The sequence below is a fragment of the Carcharhinus amblyrhynchos genome, chromosome 9 (assembly GCF_965287045.1).
Source record: "Carcharhinus amblyrhynchos chromosome 9, sCarAmb.v2.hapA, whole genome shotgun sequence".
Lineage (NCBI taxonomy): Eukaryota > Metazoa > Chordata > Chondrichthyes > Carcharhiniformes > Carcharhinidae > Carcharhinus > Carcharhinus amblyrhynchos.
Genome location: NC_137332.1, coordinates 49,794,245 through 49,812,764, shown reverse-complemented (window position 1 = coordinate 49,812,764; position 18,520 = coordinate 49,794,245). Strand labels below are relative to the sequence as shown.

Here is an 18,520-nt window from a genome sequence, read left to right as displayed (position 1 = left end):
CTTGAAGACATCAGGTGAGGCCTTTTGGTTTCCCAGCCGAGTGCGTCCCATGGAGGATGGCATGCTAACAGCAGGATTCTCTGGTCCCACTGCTGTCAATGGGATTTCCCATTGATGTCACCCCACACCCCTGTGAAACTTGCAGAAAGGGGTGTGCTGCTGGCGGGACCTTAGAATCTCGCTGTCATGAATGACTGGAGAATTCCAGCCATCATCTAAGCTGATTCTTCAGAATGATTCTGGGAAAAGTGCAATATTGTTAAGTGATTGTGTACAGCATGTGAGATATTCAGCTTGGGCCCCATCTGCTTGTTCAGGTGAATGGAAAAGATCCAATGTCACTTTATCAAAGCAAGCAGGGAGTTTTATCAAAAAAAACTAACTGCTTATTCATTTGTTTTGTGCAAAAATAGCTACTGTGTTTTTCCACAAAGTAATAGTGACTGGACTTTCAGAATTGGTGAAATGTGCTACATGAATACAAACCATTTCTCCAACCTATTTCTGATGTTACTGATTGCAAATGTTGATTTTTAAAAATATATTAGTTAGAAATGTCATTATTCTTTTAACATCAAATAATGTAAAACTCAACAAATAATGTTTTATTTTTGTTACAATCCCTGCACAAACTGATAACTTATAAGATTTTTGAATTCAAGTGACCTACTAAAAAGAATCATAAAACAAGATTTCAAGTTTCAAGACTTTTACTGTAACAAATTAAAAGCAACATTGCCTTCAAAAATAGTGTTAGGCAATGTAATATCCCTCATGTGACTTTTAAAGTGACCAACAATCCCACACCATGGTTATACTTTACTCTGTCCCTTCAATGAATACCTTATTCTCCAAAGCTATTCTCTGTTCCCAATGGCCTGCTTCTTTTTCCTAGCCAGGTAATTTCTGCTCCCAAAATGACTTTCACAGTGAGGGTGCCCTGGAGATTCAACCTTCTAACCAAAGCTAGGTGAATCTTCCAAAGCTAGGTGAATCTAAGTTAAATCCTCACAAATGTGATCGCTTCAATCTTAACATGTGGTCCCACCTTTCTTCTGCATGGTGAATAAATGGAGAAAACACAGCGTTTTCTCTACTTTAGCTGCAGGACTGGCTGCCTTGCTCTCTCTCTCTTTTACTTTTTTCATATTCTAGCAGACTTTTTGCCTTTGTGTGTTTCAGGGATATCTTTGGACAAACTCTATAATCTGATGCTGCAATAGGTTGCTATAGACTCTGCCTCTCTCGTCGACCATCATTATGGCAACATGAATCACATGGACCCTGTATCTGGGTAGAAATGCTAATTACCTTGCCTCCTGACCCCTAGGTTAACATTAAATAGACAGTTTAAATATAGCTGTTTATAAAACCTGAAATTCCTGACACCGATTAACAATGTGCCCACAGTCAGTAAAACAACCTGGGCACCACTTTAATGTTTATCAACTAAGGCAGAATTTGGCATAGATCATACAATCACTTAATCTCACAATTTTATCTTAAATTAGGCAAACAATCCAAAGCTTTATACATTTCATATTTGTAATACTTGTTTTTCTTTCACGGTTTCCCCTTACAGCTCCTCCTCCACTTCCTCCAAAAAATGTTCCAGCTACACCACCTCGCACAGGGTCACCACCCACAGAGGGTTCAGGTAGGACTTTGTAATTTAGTGCTTTGTATCAGCTTCTCAATTAATTATATTTCAGCCTTTTCAGTGGAAGCCAATGCCAGTATAGTCAGGTTGGACTGGATGGTCTGTTTCTGTGGTGTAGACTCGGTGTAACTATGAGTAGTTATAAATTAACATGTAACACAGTGGAGAACTGCTGCTCTCTTTGAAAATTACTTTTTATTTGCAGCCTTTTTTATATACATCTCAGTTCATACTTCCATATAAACTATTTTTCAAATTCTGTAGTTATTAATCTAAGTGGTTTCTTTGCTACACCTTAATTCCTTTATCTCAAACTTTGAAGAACACTGAAGATTATCCAGTGCACTCTTTTAGAACTGACCTGTGTACCCCAGCACAATCCCAGGTTCATCCTTGATGTGCTGCATTAACTGATTTGAATGAGGGTATTGAAGGTCCTATAAAGGATTCAGCATCTCTCGGGGAGAAGAAAAGAATCTGTCAAAATCCCACTGAAGTATCTAGTGCCCCCTGTTTGAAAGTGCTCTTGTGACTGTCAATGTGGACATCCATTATATGATAGGATAATATGCTGACACTCTGTTCAGGTTCAGGCATGAAGAAAGATCATTTAGACAAATCATCAGATGGCGCCAAGTGCTTACAAGGGGAGGGGGATAACGTTTGGCAGAATGTTAGGAAAAATCCATTCATTTGTTTAAGGAAAATGTTTCAAACCTGGTTCTTTGTTAATATTGAATTTTTCATTCTTTTGACACTGAATGTGTATGTTCTTGAGTTTTACTTTGTGTTTAATCTTTTGTTCTTTTGATTCCTGATTTTTTCACTCTTGAATTTTGAACTTAAGACCACACTAGTCTGAAAGGCAGCAAATCAGACCTTGATGCAGCAACGCAGCAACCTTTATCGACTTCAACTCATGGGACTGTAGGGAATGACCAGGGCAAAGCAGAGCCCCAGCCTAACAAACTGTTATCTATCAGTGACCTGGATGACATTTTTGGCCCAGTTGTATCTCCCAGATCTGGAGTCGTCCTGTCGAAGAACAAGTGGATTGATTTCTCTGATCAGCCTGCCAGAGATGAGGTTTTACCAGTGGCTCTGAGTGAAAACAGGGCCCTCGATGCCCCTCCAAGTATTTCTGTGCCTCTCGACCATGATGGGAGCGAGAAAAAATGTTCTGAGCAGGCTTTGGTCAAGAGCGAAAAGAGCGAGTCGTCCTCTTCCCTTAAAGAGCTTGCTATGGGGCAAAAGACCACGCCCCCTCCCCCTCCACCTCCTACCTACAGGACAGTGGTATCTTCTCCAGGACCCAGTTCAGGCAGTGGCGTGTCCAGCAGTGGTACGTGGTGTTTGGTTGAACACTGCACTAGCATGTGCACACTGGAGCCTGCCTCCACTCAGAAGCCTCAATGGCAGCAACAAGACTGGCTTCTTCCTGCTTCTGTCCTGTTGTATTTGTGCTGTTCCATTCTGTGCTGAGCTCTGCTATTTCTGTGTTCTTTTGAAGGCACGTGAGTCTGTAGTGACATCCCACCCACCCCTCCCCACAAAAGCTTCACCTCTACCCTTTTATTGAAACTGGCCGACAGGTTCTTATACTGTATGTAGGATGTTGCACAGCCAGTAGCGTAATCCAAGCCAGCAACACATTGAGAAATTAAGAAAACCAGCAGAAACTAACATCAAGTATTACTTTCCAAGTCTGTTTTGATAGCCCAACTAATAAATGAACAACTGTTCCGTTGCACGAATACTACAATTAGTCACCTGCCCTCTACCCACACCACAATCTGTGGGCAGAATATATTAGCCAAGCTAATTTCAAATTATTATCTAGCAACCTCTGCCAACCATTAACTAGGAAAATTCACATGTAAGAATTTCTGATGAGGGTAAGATTGGATGCACCAGCAGCGTTCCCATAATCTGATAACCTTTCATACCTCATGCTTAATTAATGATCATCTGTATGAAGGGCTATAGTTTTTTTTAAAATTTACAAAATCTAGGATCAGATTGGTTGGAGAGGCCTCTAAATAGGAATACACCCATGGTCAGTAAAACATCCCCTTTATTTAATCCGTCCCAATGTGTATGTTGCAGCAGCAGGGTTAATGTGGGGACCAGCAAACTTGAGTTCTGTCCTCCCCCCCTTTTGAATGCTATTGAGTCTATTGGAGGGTCAATAAAATAAAGGTCAGGTTTCATAGAATCATAGAATCCCTACAGTACAGAAGGTTCCTGCTCTCTCCAACTGCAGGTCTCTGGGCTTCCAGTGTCAAGTCCTGTACATCATCAGAGACACAAAGCTCACAACTTTGTAGCAAAATCTAGCATCTCATTTTCACTCCATTGCTGTCAGTGAAGCCTGATTAATATAAATAGAACTTACTAACTGCAATAAGAATAAATGTTCCCCGTAGATAGGTGGGTAATCAGTGCGACACTAAACCATGCTGACTCAGAAGGACCCAAGTTTGAACTCTGGCCTGTGTTGCTTTGACTGACTGCAGCAAAGGACTGAATGTCAGTGTTAGCAATGCTATTTATTCTTGAGTCCAGCAATTTTGAAGAAACTTTTTCTTAAATATGTGCCCCAGACAGGAAATTTAATGTAAATTCCCTGCATTAAATGGTGAATATTGCAATGCTACAGATTTCACCTCTCCGAAACAACTTCCTGTCAGCCAATTTCCACTGCCTCCCTCAGACCTCTCCTGTCGTGTAATTAGATCACATCTGTGTCTTGCTGAGTGCACATTTTCGCCGTTGGTTTATAACCATAATAGGAGTTATGGTTATATGGCTTTTTTGTCCCAGTGTTGCCGCTTCCATTAGCTTTTATTTGTCTGTATATCAATCTTCCTTCACAAATATTGATGGTGGGAATGGGAAATGAAAACGTATACGCAATGAAGAATTGAATTGTCTTTTCTGGTGCTGAGTTCCACAGATTAATATATTCCAGATAGATCTGCTCTGAGTTAGCTGTTCACAGTTAGGCTGTTAGAATTACCTTTGATGTCCTCCAGCTGGGAGAAGAAAACTCAGGTATGGTTCCCATCCTGATTGCCATCCTGTGAATTTTATTGGAACTTAATGGGTATAACTGGGAGATGATGTAAATAAGCAATAAGGAATGGACTGCTCATTAAACAGCAGGGCCAATTTCCTCTTTCATTGACTTCATTGGAAATGTTTATAAGGCTGGTTTGTATAACAAGCTGCTGAATCGATGCCATCCATTTGACACCATTGCCAGAAGTTGAAGTTCTCCCCACTCATACCATTTGTGAACATTGAACTTGACAGTTTGCAGTTGAGTAGTCGGCCAATAATTGCTGCTTAACCTCACATATACGAAGAACAATGAGAGTCAGCACCTTAAAAGAGGAGGAAAAAATTATATTAATTGAAAAGAGCTGATAGCATTTTGCCCGAATCTGAAGCTAGCTTGAAACCTAAGGTGCAAAACTGAAGGAAAAGTTTAGTACTTGCTGGTAAAATGCACTTAAATTTGAGTCAGGCCTCAAAGGACAAATAACATAGGAAACTCTTGTTGAAAAAAAAATTTAAACACAAAGAACATAGAAACAAGAGTTTTACTCTAATTATCCCCTTCAACCTGTTCTGCTATTTAACAAGCCCATAGTCTGCAACCAAACTTCATATACCTTTGCATCAGATACTCTAATAGTATTAACAAAAATCTATCAGTCTGTCTTAAAATTAACAGTTAATCTAGCTATAATCTGGTGGAAGAGAGATCTACCATATTTTGTATGAAGAAGTGTTCCCTAATTTCACTGTTGAAAGATTTGGCCCTAGTTTTTTTGACCAGGTCCCTGAATCCTAGACCTCTGAACCAGAGAAAACAGATTCTCCCTCTCTACACCATCTGTTCCCCTTAATATCTTGAAATCTGTGATCAGATTACCCCTTAACTTTCTAAATTCCAAGCCATATAACCCTAATTCACTTAATCTCTCCTCATAGCTTAGCCTTTAAGAGTCCAGGTAGTATTGGAGTAATTTGCACTGGCCCCCTGCCAAGCCCAATCATCCTAAGGTGGCTATTTGAGGAAATTCAAGAACTTCAATACCTGTTTTCCTAATTTTGTTTATAGTTTTACTTTTCTTGACACTGATGTAGCAATTGTATTCAGTTAGACACTTGAATAAGTCTTCTGGCATGAACCAAACTGACTGTTGACTGATGTACAAAAAAATGGCCGTCTTGCAATGTGGCAGAGTGTTGCCAACACTGCTGGAAATACAATGGGAGTCAATGATGTAAATTTTAAATTCCAAGTAGCAATTATAGGGTGGTGAGAGGGAGGTGTGGGAGGGGTTAGGGGTGGGGAATGGTGAGGGGGGTGGGTGCACAGCACATTCCCAGGTTGTCTTTATTTTTACAGGCCTTGCCCTCTTAATTGCCTAAATTTGGGCACAGGAAGGCCATCCTGGTTTTATGTGGGAAGAGATGGTCCAATAACTCCATTTGTGCCGCAATGGTTTAGAAGTCCTACATGTGGCCTAAGCTCAACAACTAAACTATGATAGTGGCAGGATGGTAGCAAAATCACAGAATGATCAGAGAAGGTCAAGGAAAGATTTACAAAGTTTCATCTGGACTCTTTGAGGGATAGGAACTCCCCACACACCTCATGCTGAGGTTTTCTCCATGACTTGTAAAATTTTAAACTATGTCTACTTATTTTTAGGTTCTTCGTCTCCTGCCCGTCCAGCAACACCATTGGGCATGACCAGTAACACTCCTCCTCCACCACCACCTCGCCCTCCATCGCGGCCTAAACTGCCTCCTGGAAAGCCTGGTGTTACTGACATGGTATGTTTTGGTGTGTTCCTATCATATTCATTTTAATTAAAATGTTACTGGAAATGTAGCAAAAAGAGAACAAAGAACAAAGAACAAAGAACAACCCAGCACGGGAAACAGGCCCTTCGGCCCAACGAGCCCGCGCCGCCGCATCGCCCTACACCTATTCTACCCTGCATGTCTACGAATGGGACCCTACTCAGTCAGATTCAGGGAAGAAATAGTGTCAATTTGGTGGAAACCAATTAGCCTAAGAGCACATCTTTGGGGTGTGGGAGGAAACCGGAGCGCCCGGAGGAAACCCACGCAACCACAGGGAGAATGCGCAAACTCCCACAGACACAGGCCCAAATCCATGTATCTGCACAGCTAGCAGTGCTAGTCACTGAGCTGTTGCGGTGCCCGTCTATCGGTCCAGGATCAAGCACACACACCGACATGAAGTACTAGGCCACTCCTGGACTTCCAAGAGCAGCCCACGCACAACCTGCCGTGTGCATGCCCCTCGCTTGACACGAGGTGGACCTCCACCTGTGGAATAAAGACAAAACATATTAGTTATACAGCCTGCCCTTCCGGTGTCTCCCGAGGTTTACCCTATTTAATAGCCCCTACCATATCCCTCCATTCCCGTTTCACTCATATGCCTATCTAACTGCAAGAAGCTTCAGTGTGAAAGCCAATTCTTGCACTTCATCTCTTAGGATTCAGAGCCATGGTGGCCTGGACAGCAATGGCTTATAAAAGACAGAATACATTTTGTGACAAACTTTAAACATAGGTGGGACCAGCTATTCTTTGTAAGAGCATAGGTGAAGCCCAGTCACATCCAGTCATGGTATTGACTCTCTATACAATCAAGACATAGGCTAATTTTCACCACTGAGGTTGTTAGCTCAAGTTGGGAAACGTCCCACCTTGGGAAAAAGTGTCCAGAAAGATACAATTTTCATTTTGTGGGCAATGGTGGTGGTTGTGGATGGAGTCAGATAGGAGTTGGTTCCAATTTAAAATGCCTATCTCAGTTCTCTTGGAGTTTGACCCAGACGTTTTGTTAAATAGTAGGCTCTCTACACCTTACTCCACTCTGCATACCCCATCCATGCATTGAGATCTCTTGCATTCCTCCAAATCTGATCTCTTGTGTACACATTCCATTATTTATGGCCTTCAGCTTCCTGTGACTCAAGCTCTGGAATAACCTCCTTAAACCTTTATCTCTCTCCAGGAAGATCTCCTATTGAAACCTATCTCTTAGACCAAACTTTTGGTCACATCCTAGTTTTTAAAAATTTACTTTAGGCATGTGGCTGCTTTGGGAAAGCCATTTATTGTCTATCACTATTTTTATGTCCATCAACCACCTTTTTGAACTACCCTTTGCAGTCCATGTGTGTTAGAGTTCGTTTTGTAGCAGTTTTTGATATGACTGAGAGGTTTGTTAGACCAAATCAGCAGAGAATTAAGAATCACATAGAGGATAGATCAGGAAATGGCAATATGTTTTCTTTCCTAAGAGACATCAATGAACCAGCTGGGTTTTTAATGACCATCTGCTAGTTTCATATGCACCATTAATGCAGAGATTTTTTTATTCGAGATTTATTTCAATAACTTAGTTTAAATTCCCCAGCTTCCTTTGTGGGATTTGAACACACATCTCTGGATTAAATTAATTAATTAATTAAAATACTGGAACAGGTTTCATGATTCTGAATGTGACCATAGAATTATTGAGCACCTACAGTGCAGAAGAGTTCATTTGGCCTATTGCGCCTGCACCATTTCTCTGACAGAATATCTTACCCAAACCCTCTTCCCCGTAACATCACACCTTTCCCATGGCTAATTTATCTAACCTAAGCGGCAATTTAGCATGGCCAATCCAACTGGCACATCTTTGGAGTGTGGGAGGAGACTGGAGCTCCCAGAGAAAACCCACATAGACATGGGGAGAATGTGCAAACTCAACATAGAGTCTCCCAAGGCCAGAATTGAACCCAGATCCCTGGAAATATGAAGTGGTAGTGCTAACCACTATGCCACCATGCAATCTCAATGCCACTGTACCTTAATTTCTCTTCATGTGGCTCTGTGTCAAACATGGTTTGATAATATTCATGTAAAGTGCTTTGAAACACTTTTTTTTAAAAAACACTACATAAAAGCAATCAAGGACAAGCTTCCTCCACGCCTCTTAAATTAATCTAAAGTGGATACAAGTTCCATTTAAATTTTACAGTCCATAAGTTCAGTCTGGTTTTCTGTACACTTGGAATAGGCTTTTACCAATCTGAAATGTATCTAAATGTGCTCCAGCAGCAATAGAGACTACTTTATGTTCCTGAGTTATTTTTTAGCCTTTTCTATCATCTAGTTTTGCGATACACTTTAGTATTGACTTTTGTTATTGATTTTGGTTACGACTTACGGAAAACAATTTTGGGGAATATTTTTCTTATGTAACAGTAATGTTTATACACAACCTAAATTAATAACTTATCTGTGAACCCCTTGCAAATTGATATGTAATTGAACCATTTACAAGAACCAACACAGCAGAAAGAGCTGAAAAGTGAAGTGCCTCTTATGGGAACCCTTACAATACAAACTTAATAGGAGCTTAGGAAGCAATAAGCCATGTCCATTGAGAGACTTGTGGCAATATTCATGAGCACTTGAGCTCCGCTGGTCCATCATCTCAATGATTTTGTACCCAAATCAGAGAATTCAGCTTCAAGAGATTCTTTTGGAACTCAGAGAAGTCCATAACAGCACATTTTAAAATAGATCTCAATCTCACTTTTTCAATATATCCCGCAAGGCTGGATAATCAGCAAGTTGGGATGATCCAGGAGACCTTTAAAAATGGCGAGTATGTACTGGTTCCACGATTTCCGACCCCATTCCCAGCTGTCTGATTTTCAGGAGTGCCTTTAAATATTACAGATAGGTTCAAGTCAAAAGCACAAACCCAGGACTCCTGACCTGGCTCACCCTATTGCAGAGAACAGCATTTCCTACTCCTTTGTAATTTCTGTTAATGTGGACCAGGTGATTAAAGAGTCATGGTCCGTAGTACCAAAGAAATCAAATCCATGGCTCCTTAAGCCCCCATGTCAAGCTATGGCTCTCTACCCACGCCCATGGTCCCTCATTCCTCAATGCCAATCTATGTCCCTCCACCCACCCTCCCTCCCCCCCATGACCCATCATGCATTTATGCCAAGGTATGTCAATGCCCATTTATGCAGTGCACTTTTCAAATAAACATTGTGGAATTGACAGTAGAGATCAGAGATCCAGAACTACAAATCAGGCGATGTTTCGCCTGGGGTTCAGGTGTATAGTACTCTAATGTTGTCTGGACTCTCCCTGTAAAGAATATATAATTAGGCTTGGCAGAGAGTCCAGAGTAGACTGTTGAGTCATCTGAGCTCCTGAGAAAAATACACTTGATTGACAGCACTAGATCTCTGCTCTGTTCTGTCAATTTCACAATGATTAATTACAAAAAGTTGAAGTTTCAGTTATTGATACTTCAAAGGGTTTAGATTATACTTTTATTGGCCTGTTGAGAAAATGACTTCCAGTGTGTAAAATAAAATGAATGATTTTTTTGAATGAACTTTTTTTTACAGCCTATTGTCCCTATAGGGTTCATTAGTTCTATAACATGTATTGCGGATCAATGAACATGGAAGTGCCATAGTTTAGCATTGGGAGCATGAAGTGGCATGAATGGAGTATGGGGAGACTGGAAGGTGAGAGGTGTGTCAGGAGTAATTTTTTTAACTGAGTTGAAATCCGACCCATAATCTCCTACTTAATAATCTCAAGTTCATCTACTTTGGTAACTTTGTCCATAAATGTATAAATACCTGTCGGTTAAGAGAGTTCCACCTGACTTTGTCATTTACAAATATTTTGCCAATTTTTTCCCTTATGACTTTTTTATGAATTTTTTTCCCTTCTGAATCCTTCACCACAACCTATTACAGTAACATTTCTGTTATCCATCACTCTACTAACCATTCTATCAATCACAATGTTGGGGTTGGGTCTGTTCTAAATTTTTCAGAGAATTACCATAGAATCCCTACAGTGCAGAAGGAGGCCATTCAGCCCATTGAGTCTGCACCAACCACAATCCCACTCAGGCCCCATTCCCGCAATTCCTCATATTTACCCTGCTAAACTGACACTAAGGTTAATTTATCATAGCCAATCAACCTAGCCCACACATCTTTTGGACTGTGGGAAGAAACCGGAACACTCACAGGAAACCCCACGCAGACACGGGGAGAATGTGCAAACTCCACATAGACAGCGATCTGAGGCTGGAATTGAATCTGTGTCCCTGGCGCTGTGAGACAGCAGTGCTAACCACTGTGCCGCTAAAACACCCCATTTATTTGACTGAAGATTTTATCTTGCCAATAATAATTATTGGCAGCCTATCCTTGCTCCAGTCTCAGCCTCCCACAGCTCTGCAGCACAATCTCCTCTTGGCTCCACTGATCCGATTCACGCAGCATGCAGCTGTCAAGACCTCAGCGTTTGCGTGATTATCCTGGAGCTTTCTCATTGAATGAAAATGTGCAAATCACCATATATCTCAGTTAACTGGTATATTTGATTAACCAGCACCTGCCATTCCTGGGGTATACTGGAAAACAAAGATTTTACTTTATCTCTCAATCTCTTCCAACATCTCTGTCCTCCCTTAATACAGGCCTCCGACGCTTACCCAGTTTCTCCAACACTGGTGGAGAATACTCATACCTGGATTCTAAAATCTGTAATTCTTTCCTGACTCCTCTTCATCTCTTTTTCAACCTGTAAGATGCTCCTTTATCCTACCTGTTTGATGAAAATTTTGGTCAACTTCCGGTTATGTGTTTGCCTAACCTCCTGTGAAGGACCATGTTTGGAATTAAATTTGTTTGGCTGCAATATAAGCACAGGTTGTTGTTGCTGAATAATTTGCCATCTGGTTCTGCTGTAAGTTAGCTGCTTTCAGTGAAATAACAGGATGAAATTGGCTCCTTAGTTAAGGAAAATAGCAGCCAATTTTTCACCTCCCGATTGCTTCCCAGTGATTCTGTGCTTGAGCTATTGGATAAAGTCAACGTCAGGCTTGGCTGTAATGCTAATCACATTTAAATAATCTGCAAACACTCCATATCTTGATCCACATGCAAAGTAAATGGACTTGGGAGCTCTGGAGGGTGGCTGGCACCCGCAGAACTACATAGCACAGAAGTCCCTACCTTCATGAGAGGAAATAGGAAGAAAAATTAGTATAATTTCAAGCTTACTGAGAGTTTAATTTCTTACATCTTACGAACTCAAAATTTGTTGATAAAATGTTTATTTAGAAACCTGGTGTGGTGATGTATAATTTGATCTGTAGAAGGCACAGTTCAATAACCTGCAATTTTTTGGTTTGTGTTTTCCAGTCCAGGTCTTTTAGCCCTCCAATTCATTCATCTAGTCCTCCACCTGTAGCACCATTAGCTCGAGCAGAAAGTACTTCCTCCATATCATCAACTAACTCACTGAGTGCTGCCACCACTCCTACAGTCGGTAAAAATATTTCCCTTAACCTTTCTTTATGTGTCCGTATGATATTGAAACATGTAATAAATGCTGCTGTTTGACTTCAGGAAATTATTTTCAAAGGTTTATTTTTGAAATTTTTGCTATCTTCTTTCATGTTTCTGCATGCACAAAATAAATGCACATGTGAAAACTGTTCTTAGTAGCTACGAGTTAAAAATATATTAACCCCCGTCTGTCCTGAGTTAACTCAGAGGCAAAAGGTTTGTTGCAATTTGCCTCAGCACTACCTGTGTTAAATACTGGTGAACTGTACCTTGCCCCCTCATTGTTTTCTCTCAACTCCTGATTGCTATAGAGCGATTCCTGTTGGAAAGTGTATATGTATAAATGTTGTCGATGTGGACAGAATCAGGCTACATGTGATGCCTCCCAGTCGACCAGCCAGTTGGTACTCAAATCCCATTTGGGCTCATGGAATGTTCTTTGAGAAAGGTACAAAAGGGGCAACTAATATTTGTGGAGCCATAACTGATCTGAACTCAACACCTTATGGCGAAACTGGATGACTCCCAAGAAAAAATGCCTTCTCGAATTTAAATACAACATGCAGAAAATATTTTTCATTCCCATTCTGAGGGTGATCAGCATGCAGTGTCGCAACAGTCAGCAGGTGCCTGCAATAAACTTGTATAATTTGAAAGCTGATAAGAATTTATGTCACTGAGTGATTGCTGCTTAGAAATATTATCAACTACTTCATTCACTTGGATTAGCATACTTTTTAAAACAAAATTGTCTGTGTCCTATATTATATAAGTGTGTACTGGTGAGAAAGAAACTGATTTAACTCCATGTTAGATGAATTAATGTCCATACTGGCAAAGAATTTCAAGAACTCAACCAAAGGCTCGGTTGGTTAAAGCAATGGGTTGCTGAACTACACACATCAGAAGGTCCAGGTTTGTGCAAAGTCAATGATCCAAGTCAGACTGACTGTAAGGGATGCACAATAAAATGGCTACACTTTTCCTGGGTTTCTCAGAGGAAGAAAGATCCAGAGTTTTCACACTTGATCAAAGTGTCCTTGATGGAAATATAGATCTGGGTATTTTTACTGCACCCCTGTGATCAAATAACCGGTTTGCACTCAGTGGGTGGGGAATTCCCCCAGGCAGAGGGAGACAAGTTTGTGTGAATGCACAGAATCAAGTACCCTAAAACTGACATTGGGTCAGGAGACTGATCTTACCCCAGCCTCTTCTAGGTTTCTGCAGGGCAGGTCTGAAGGCATGTAAGGAACCCCCTTGGGTGTCAGGTAAACTATTCAGGTAATTTAAAAACAATTAAGAATGGCTTTACCCTCCATTCTGCACTCCTCAGCCAGTGTACATGTTTCCCAATGTATTAGTAGGTCACCAAATAGTGCATAGCAAGAAGAGCTTCTTCAGTGAAACAGACAAACTGGGAAGGCTTTGATCAATTACACTGAAGAGCTCCACCCATGGCTCTTGAGAGATCATTTCACTCAGAGAATGCTTTCACTGCTTGGTTGGTGGTTGCCAGTGTCTTGGGAGGCATATCACCTATCTAATAACTTAGCTCACATTCAGCTGCATGTTCCTGCTGGGGCTGTAAGATGTGTTCTTCTTAGGAGGACTGTGCAAGTCAAAGGATGGAGTTTGGCACCAGAAATTGTTACACCACTCATCCTTCCTACCCTCCTGAGGTCCTGGATCCCTTGCTGCACTGTCCTTAGGTTGAAGGAACCACACTCATGTTGCTTATGTTTTCACCACTTCCATTCACACTGGATGAGAAAAGTTGTCCTCTTCCTCATATCCTTGGTAGAATTCGCCTCATTGCAGACTCTCAGATATTGCAAGGGACCAGCAGGTAAGAGTGATGGATCTAAGTAACAGGTTTCCATTCTATTATTGTGGTTATTGAAATCACAAAAATCGAAGTGTTGGTGAGCTAATAGAACCCATGCCATAGTTTCTTCAATTAGGAGTCCTTTCTTTGACAGAATGGAGCTGTCATCCTACCTGATTGTTCAAGGAAACCAGAGGGGAAATGTTAATATGTGGCTTTGGGAAACAGAAAATAGCAGCATGATTAGGCCATTCGGCTCTTCAAGCATGCATTTGGATCATAGCTGATCATCAAATTCAATTTCCTGATCTGGTTTTTTTCCCCGATATTCCTTAATCCCTTTATCCCCAAGAGCTATACCTAATTGAAATTACACAACATTTTGGCCTCAACTACTTTCTACGGTAGTGAGTTCCACACAACTACTCTCTGGGAGAAAAAAATTCCTCCTCACCTCACCAAAAAAATTTACCCTTTATCTTCAAACTATAATTGCTAGATCTGAATTCTCCTACCACTGGGGATATTCTTTCTGAATCTACTCTGTCTCACCCTGTAGAATTTTACAAGTTTCTATGTATCTCCTCTCACTCTTCTAAACTCCAATGAATACAATCCTAACCAACTTATTCTCTCCTCAAAAGACAGATTTGCCAATCCAAGAATCAGCAATTTCTGTGAAGTTGTAAAATTTGTCCAGGACCTCTTTCAGGAAATTATTTTTGACTTACCTTTTCCAAAATATACCTGCAATAGGAAAATGAACTACTTAAAAAAAATTCCTTCTGCACCATACCAACTTATTTTATGTGAACTGATTTATGTACTTTGTTCAATCTCCAAGGCACTCTCTCTATCCTTCCTCAGATCAGGACACCAAAACTGTACACAATACTCCAGGTGTGGCCTCACCAATGCCCTGTACAATTACAGTAAAACATCCCTATCTCTATACTCAAATCCTCTTGCTACAAAGGCCAAGATATCATTTACATTCTTTACTCCTGACCATCAGGGAATCACGTCCCCGACTCCCAAATGGTCCCATCATTCAGGCAGAGTTTAACTGCAGGGAATTTCACCAATAATTATGCAATGGTCAGGTGGTTGAGGCAATGGGTAGCACTGCTCTTCTGGAAGTCATACCCAAGCCAGCAAAGAATTAATGACTTCAGGGAAAGTAGAAAAAAGCTGATGGAAAACCAAAAGAGAGAAAAGATTGAAACAACCTCCTCAGTTTAACCTCAAAGGCTTTGCGAGTTAGAGCAGCTGTTCTACATGTAACTGGACAATCCTGTGCTGATATCAAAGGCTTTTATCTTGGAGTTTTGCCCGGTTTGTTTGTTCCAGGGAAATTGGTCTAGAGACACAACAGGATAATGTAGCACTGCCCTTGTTTCAGCCATTGGTCTGGAGCTCAAATCACATTTTAGTTCATTTCAGTTTCTGTGAAGTTATAAAATTTGTTTAGGATCTCTCCAAGGAAATGATTTCTGACTTGCCTTTTTCCAAATAATATCTTCGGTAGGAAAGTGAAAACATTTTTAACAATTTAGTGCCCTTCTTAAAAACCACTCCTTCGGCACCCAATCAGCTTATTTGGTGTGAATGATTTATGTGTTTCAATGCCTTTTATTTTAAAAACAAATTAAACCATGCTTTGTGTCATTTGGACCAGAAACTGATAATATTTGGAAGGCTCAGGGAAACACCTGCAGGGGACAGAAAGTAAATTACAATAATGACCACAGAAGGAGATTTTAACTCATTCAAAACCCATCTACTTTCACAGAATTACAGTCAAGCCGTATGGTTTTGAGAGTGACAGTTTGGCAGTGATCTGTGCAAACATTCCACTCATTACAGAATAAGGTCATTATGTGGGAGTTTGAGCGTTACATTCACTGCACTGAATTCTGCTGTCTGCTTTAGCCAATCCTGGTTAGAAGTAGATTCATCCTGAATCACCTACTCATTGTAAACATAAATGAAGTATTAAATCTTTACTTCTGGCTGACTGCTATACTCACCAATTCAGTTCCATGTTTGCTTTTTGCCTATTGTGACACAGTAAATCCCTCAAGTTCCAATTGCACAATGAAGTCCACATAAAGTGTTGTTGTGCAGTTCCCACTCTGTCCTTCCATCCTTTCTTGTTTCATTTTGACCAGCTGTTCTCTCTCTTTTCTCTCCTTCCATCCATTGTGCTACTACCAATCTAATTTATAAACTCCGTTGATCATGACAATCTCTGCGTTGCTATCATCTGGATATATCTGACTGGAGCTTTCCTTCATTCTTCCTGCCTTTTCATCCTTGCGGTGCTTTACCAATTACCTGACCAGAATTTGACATTGCTCAGGCGGGCGCACACCCGACCTGGAAGCGTGTCAAATCACAAAAAGATTTTGGGCGCGCAACCCGCCATCATCACACACACTTGTCAGACATCAGCAGGACACATGTCTGCCAACAATCACACAGGCAACATAGGCCATTGAGGAGCCAACTGAATGCAGTTTTGTATGGCCTGTTTGCTTTTATGGTTGGTGTGTGGACCGATTGGCCTGGCAGCCTTTACATTTTAGCTTCAACCTCGATCTAGGCTGGAACGAAATGTCAGGGCTCAAGTCAAATTTAAAAAGATGTCTGGAGACTGAGCTTTGTGATTGAATATGCTGCCTAAATACTTGTGGCATGGTTTTCCTGTCACGATTTATTTTTCATAGCTCAGCGATTCCCTGAGACAGCTCTGCAGTGCTGTCCGCGAGGGGGCCCAGTCGGAGCACAGCCCTGCACACTGTTTCCTTCTCCTGGCACCTACCCCCAGCAGCACCTTTCACTGAGTGCCTTTCACACTCGCTGCCTCTTAATTGGTCAGTCAGCATGAAATTGCGATCAGGGGCCGACCTCAGCCAGGAACCTGTTTCACGCCTATTTCTGGGGCTGCCAAATGTGTACATCTGAGGGACAAAAATATCAGGGCCATTTATCGGCAATCTTGTGATCTGTTGTGTATACAATATGCCTGATAGGGAGAAAATACTCAAGGGGGAGAATTTCCCCTTCCTGCCCACCATGTGAATCGTAGCGGATGGTGGGGGGGTGCGGTCTGTGCAAAGGGCCATTGACCTCCGGTGGGGTTTTCGGGTTTTGGGACAAGCAGGGCCAGAAAATCCCACCCTAAAGTGTTTCTTTTCCTTTAATTTGGGGAAATGCTTTTCTACCTGCGCATGATTTAAACTTGATATTTAATTTTAATTGCTGTTTTTCATTATAAAAAAAACTGTAGGCATGGCTTTCAAAGAAAAAGATCATTCATTTTACACCTGCTGATTGCAAATCTCATGTTAATCAATATCCACAGTTAATACACAATTTCACAGAGTTCTAGCAATAAAAATAACCCTGGCAGCAATTAACGATAGTGTCATTGGACAAGGGAGAAGACTAATCAGTTTCAGTTTCTCCTCCGGATTATGTCTGAGTGATAGTGTAAAGTAGTTGTGTGTAGCCATTGTGAGTTAGGTTAAAATTCAGCTATGATTATCTCACCAGCAACCCAGTGGAATAGCCTATCAACATTCACCATATCAACACACCAGAGGGCTGTTAATGTTTACAAATCTGTACACAGCAAAAAAGTCACGAAGAATCTTACATTAATACTGCAATGAATTTACTGTGAAAATCCCCTAGTCACCACAATCTGTCGCCTGTTCGGGTACATGGAGGGAGAATTTAGCATGGCCAATGCACCTAACCAGCATGTCTTCCGGACTGTGAAGGAAACTGGAGCATTTGGAGGAAACCCACGCAGACACGGGGAGAACATGCAGTCTCCACATAGACAGTGACCCAAGCCGAGAACCAAACCTGGCTCCCTGGCGCTGTGAGGCAGCAAGCTAACCACTCAGATATGGGAAGGCAGTGGTATTGTCACTGGACTAATAATCCAGCAGCCCTGGGTCATGCTCTGGGGACCTGGGTTTGAATCCCACTATGGGTGAATGGTAGATTTGAATTTAATAAACTGAACGTCCAATGTCATAATGATTCACTCGAAGAATATCTGCTGTCCTGACATATTCATACTCATGGAATCATATTTGACAATAATCTTATATTGCCTGAGCACGACTCTCTTTCCTCTGATCAATGCACTGACCTAAACTCCTTAGGTCCATTCAAAAGTCTGATGGCAGCAGGGAAGAAGCTGTTCTTAAGTTGGTCGGTACATGTCCTCAGACTCTTGTATCTTTTTCCTGATGGAAGAAGGTGGAAGAGAGAATGTCCGGGGTGCATGGAGTTCTTGATTATGCTGGCTGCTTTTCGTGACAGGAGAAAGTGTAGACAGAGTCAATGGAGAGACTGGTTTGCGTGATGGACTGGACTTTGTTCACAATCCTTTGTAGTTTCTTGTGGTCTTGGACAAAGCAGGAACCGTAACAAGCTGCGAAACATCCACAAAGGATACTTCCTATGGTGCATCTATAAAAGTTGGTGAGAGTCGTAGCAGGGATGTCAAATTTCCTCAGCCTCCTGAGAAAGTAGAGGCATTTTGGGCTTTCTTAATGATAG

The 18,520-nt window shown here is 41.3% G+C and overlaps 1 protein-coding gene across 6 annotated transcripts in view; it reads left to right on the top strand.

The window, feature by feature from the left end:
• Positions 1 to 18,520, top strand: part of sgip1a (SH3GL interacting endocytic adaptor 1a) — a 194,875-nt gene that overhangs the window by 139,271 nt on the left and 37,084 nt on the right. For all 6 annotated transcript variants that reach the window (XM_080195591.1, XM_080195594.1, XM_080195595.1 and 3 more), the window contains 4 exons: positions 1,583 to 1,657; positions 2,508 to 3,002; positions 6,387 to 6,511; positions 11,965 to 12,091. In XM_080195591.1, coding sequence (XP_080051717.1) covers positions 1,583 to 1,657; positions 2,508 to 3,002; positions 6,387 to 6,511; positions 11,965 to 12,091 — 822 coding nt within the window. The remainder of the gene's footprint in view (positions 1 to 1,582; positions 1,658 to 2,507; positions 3,003 to 6,386; positions 6,512 to 11,964; positions 12,092 to 18,520) is intronic.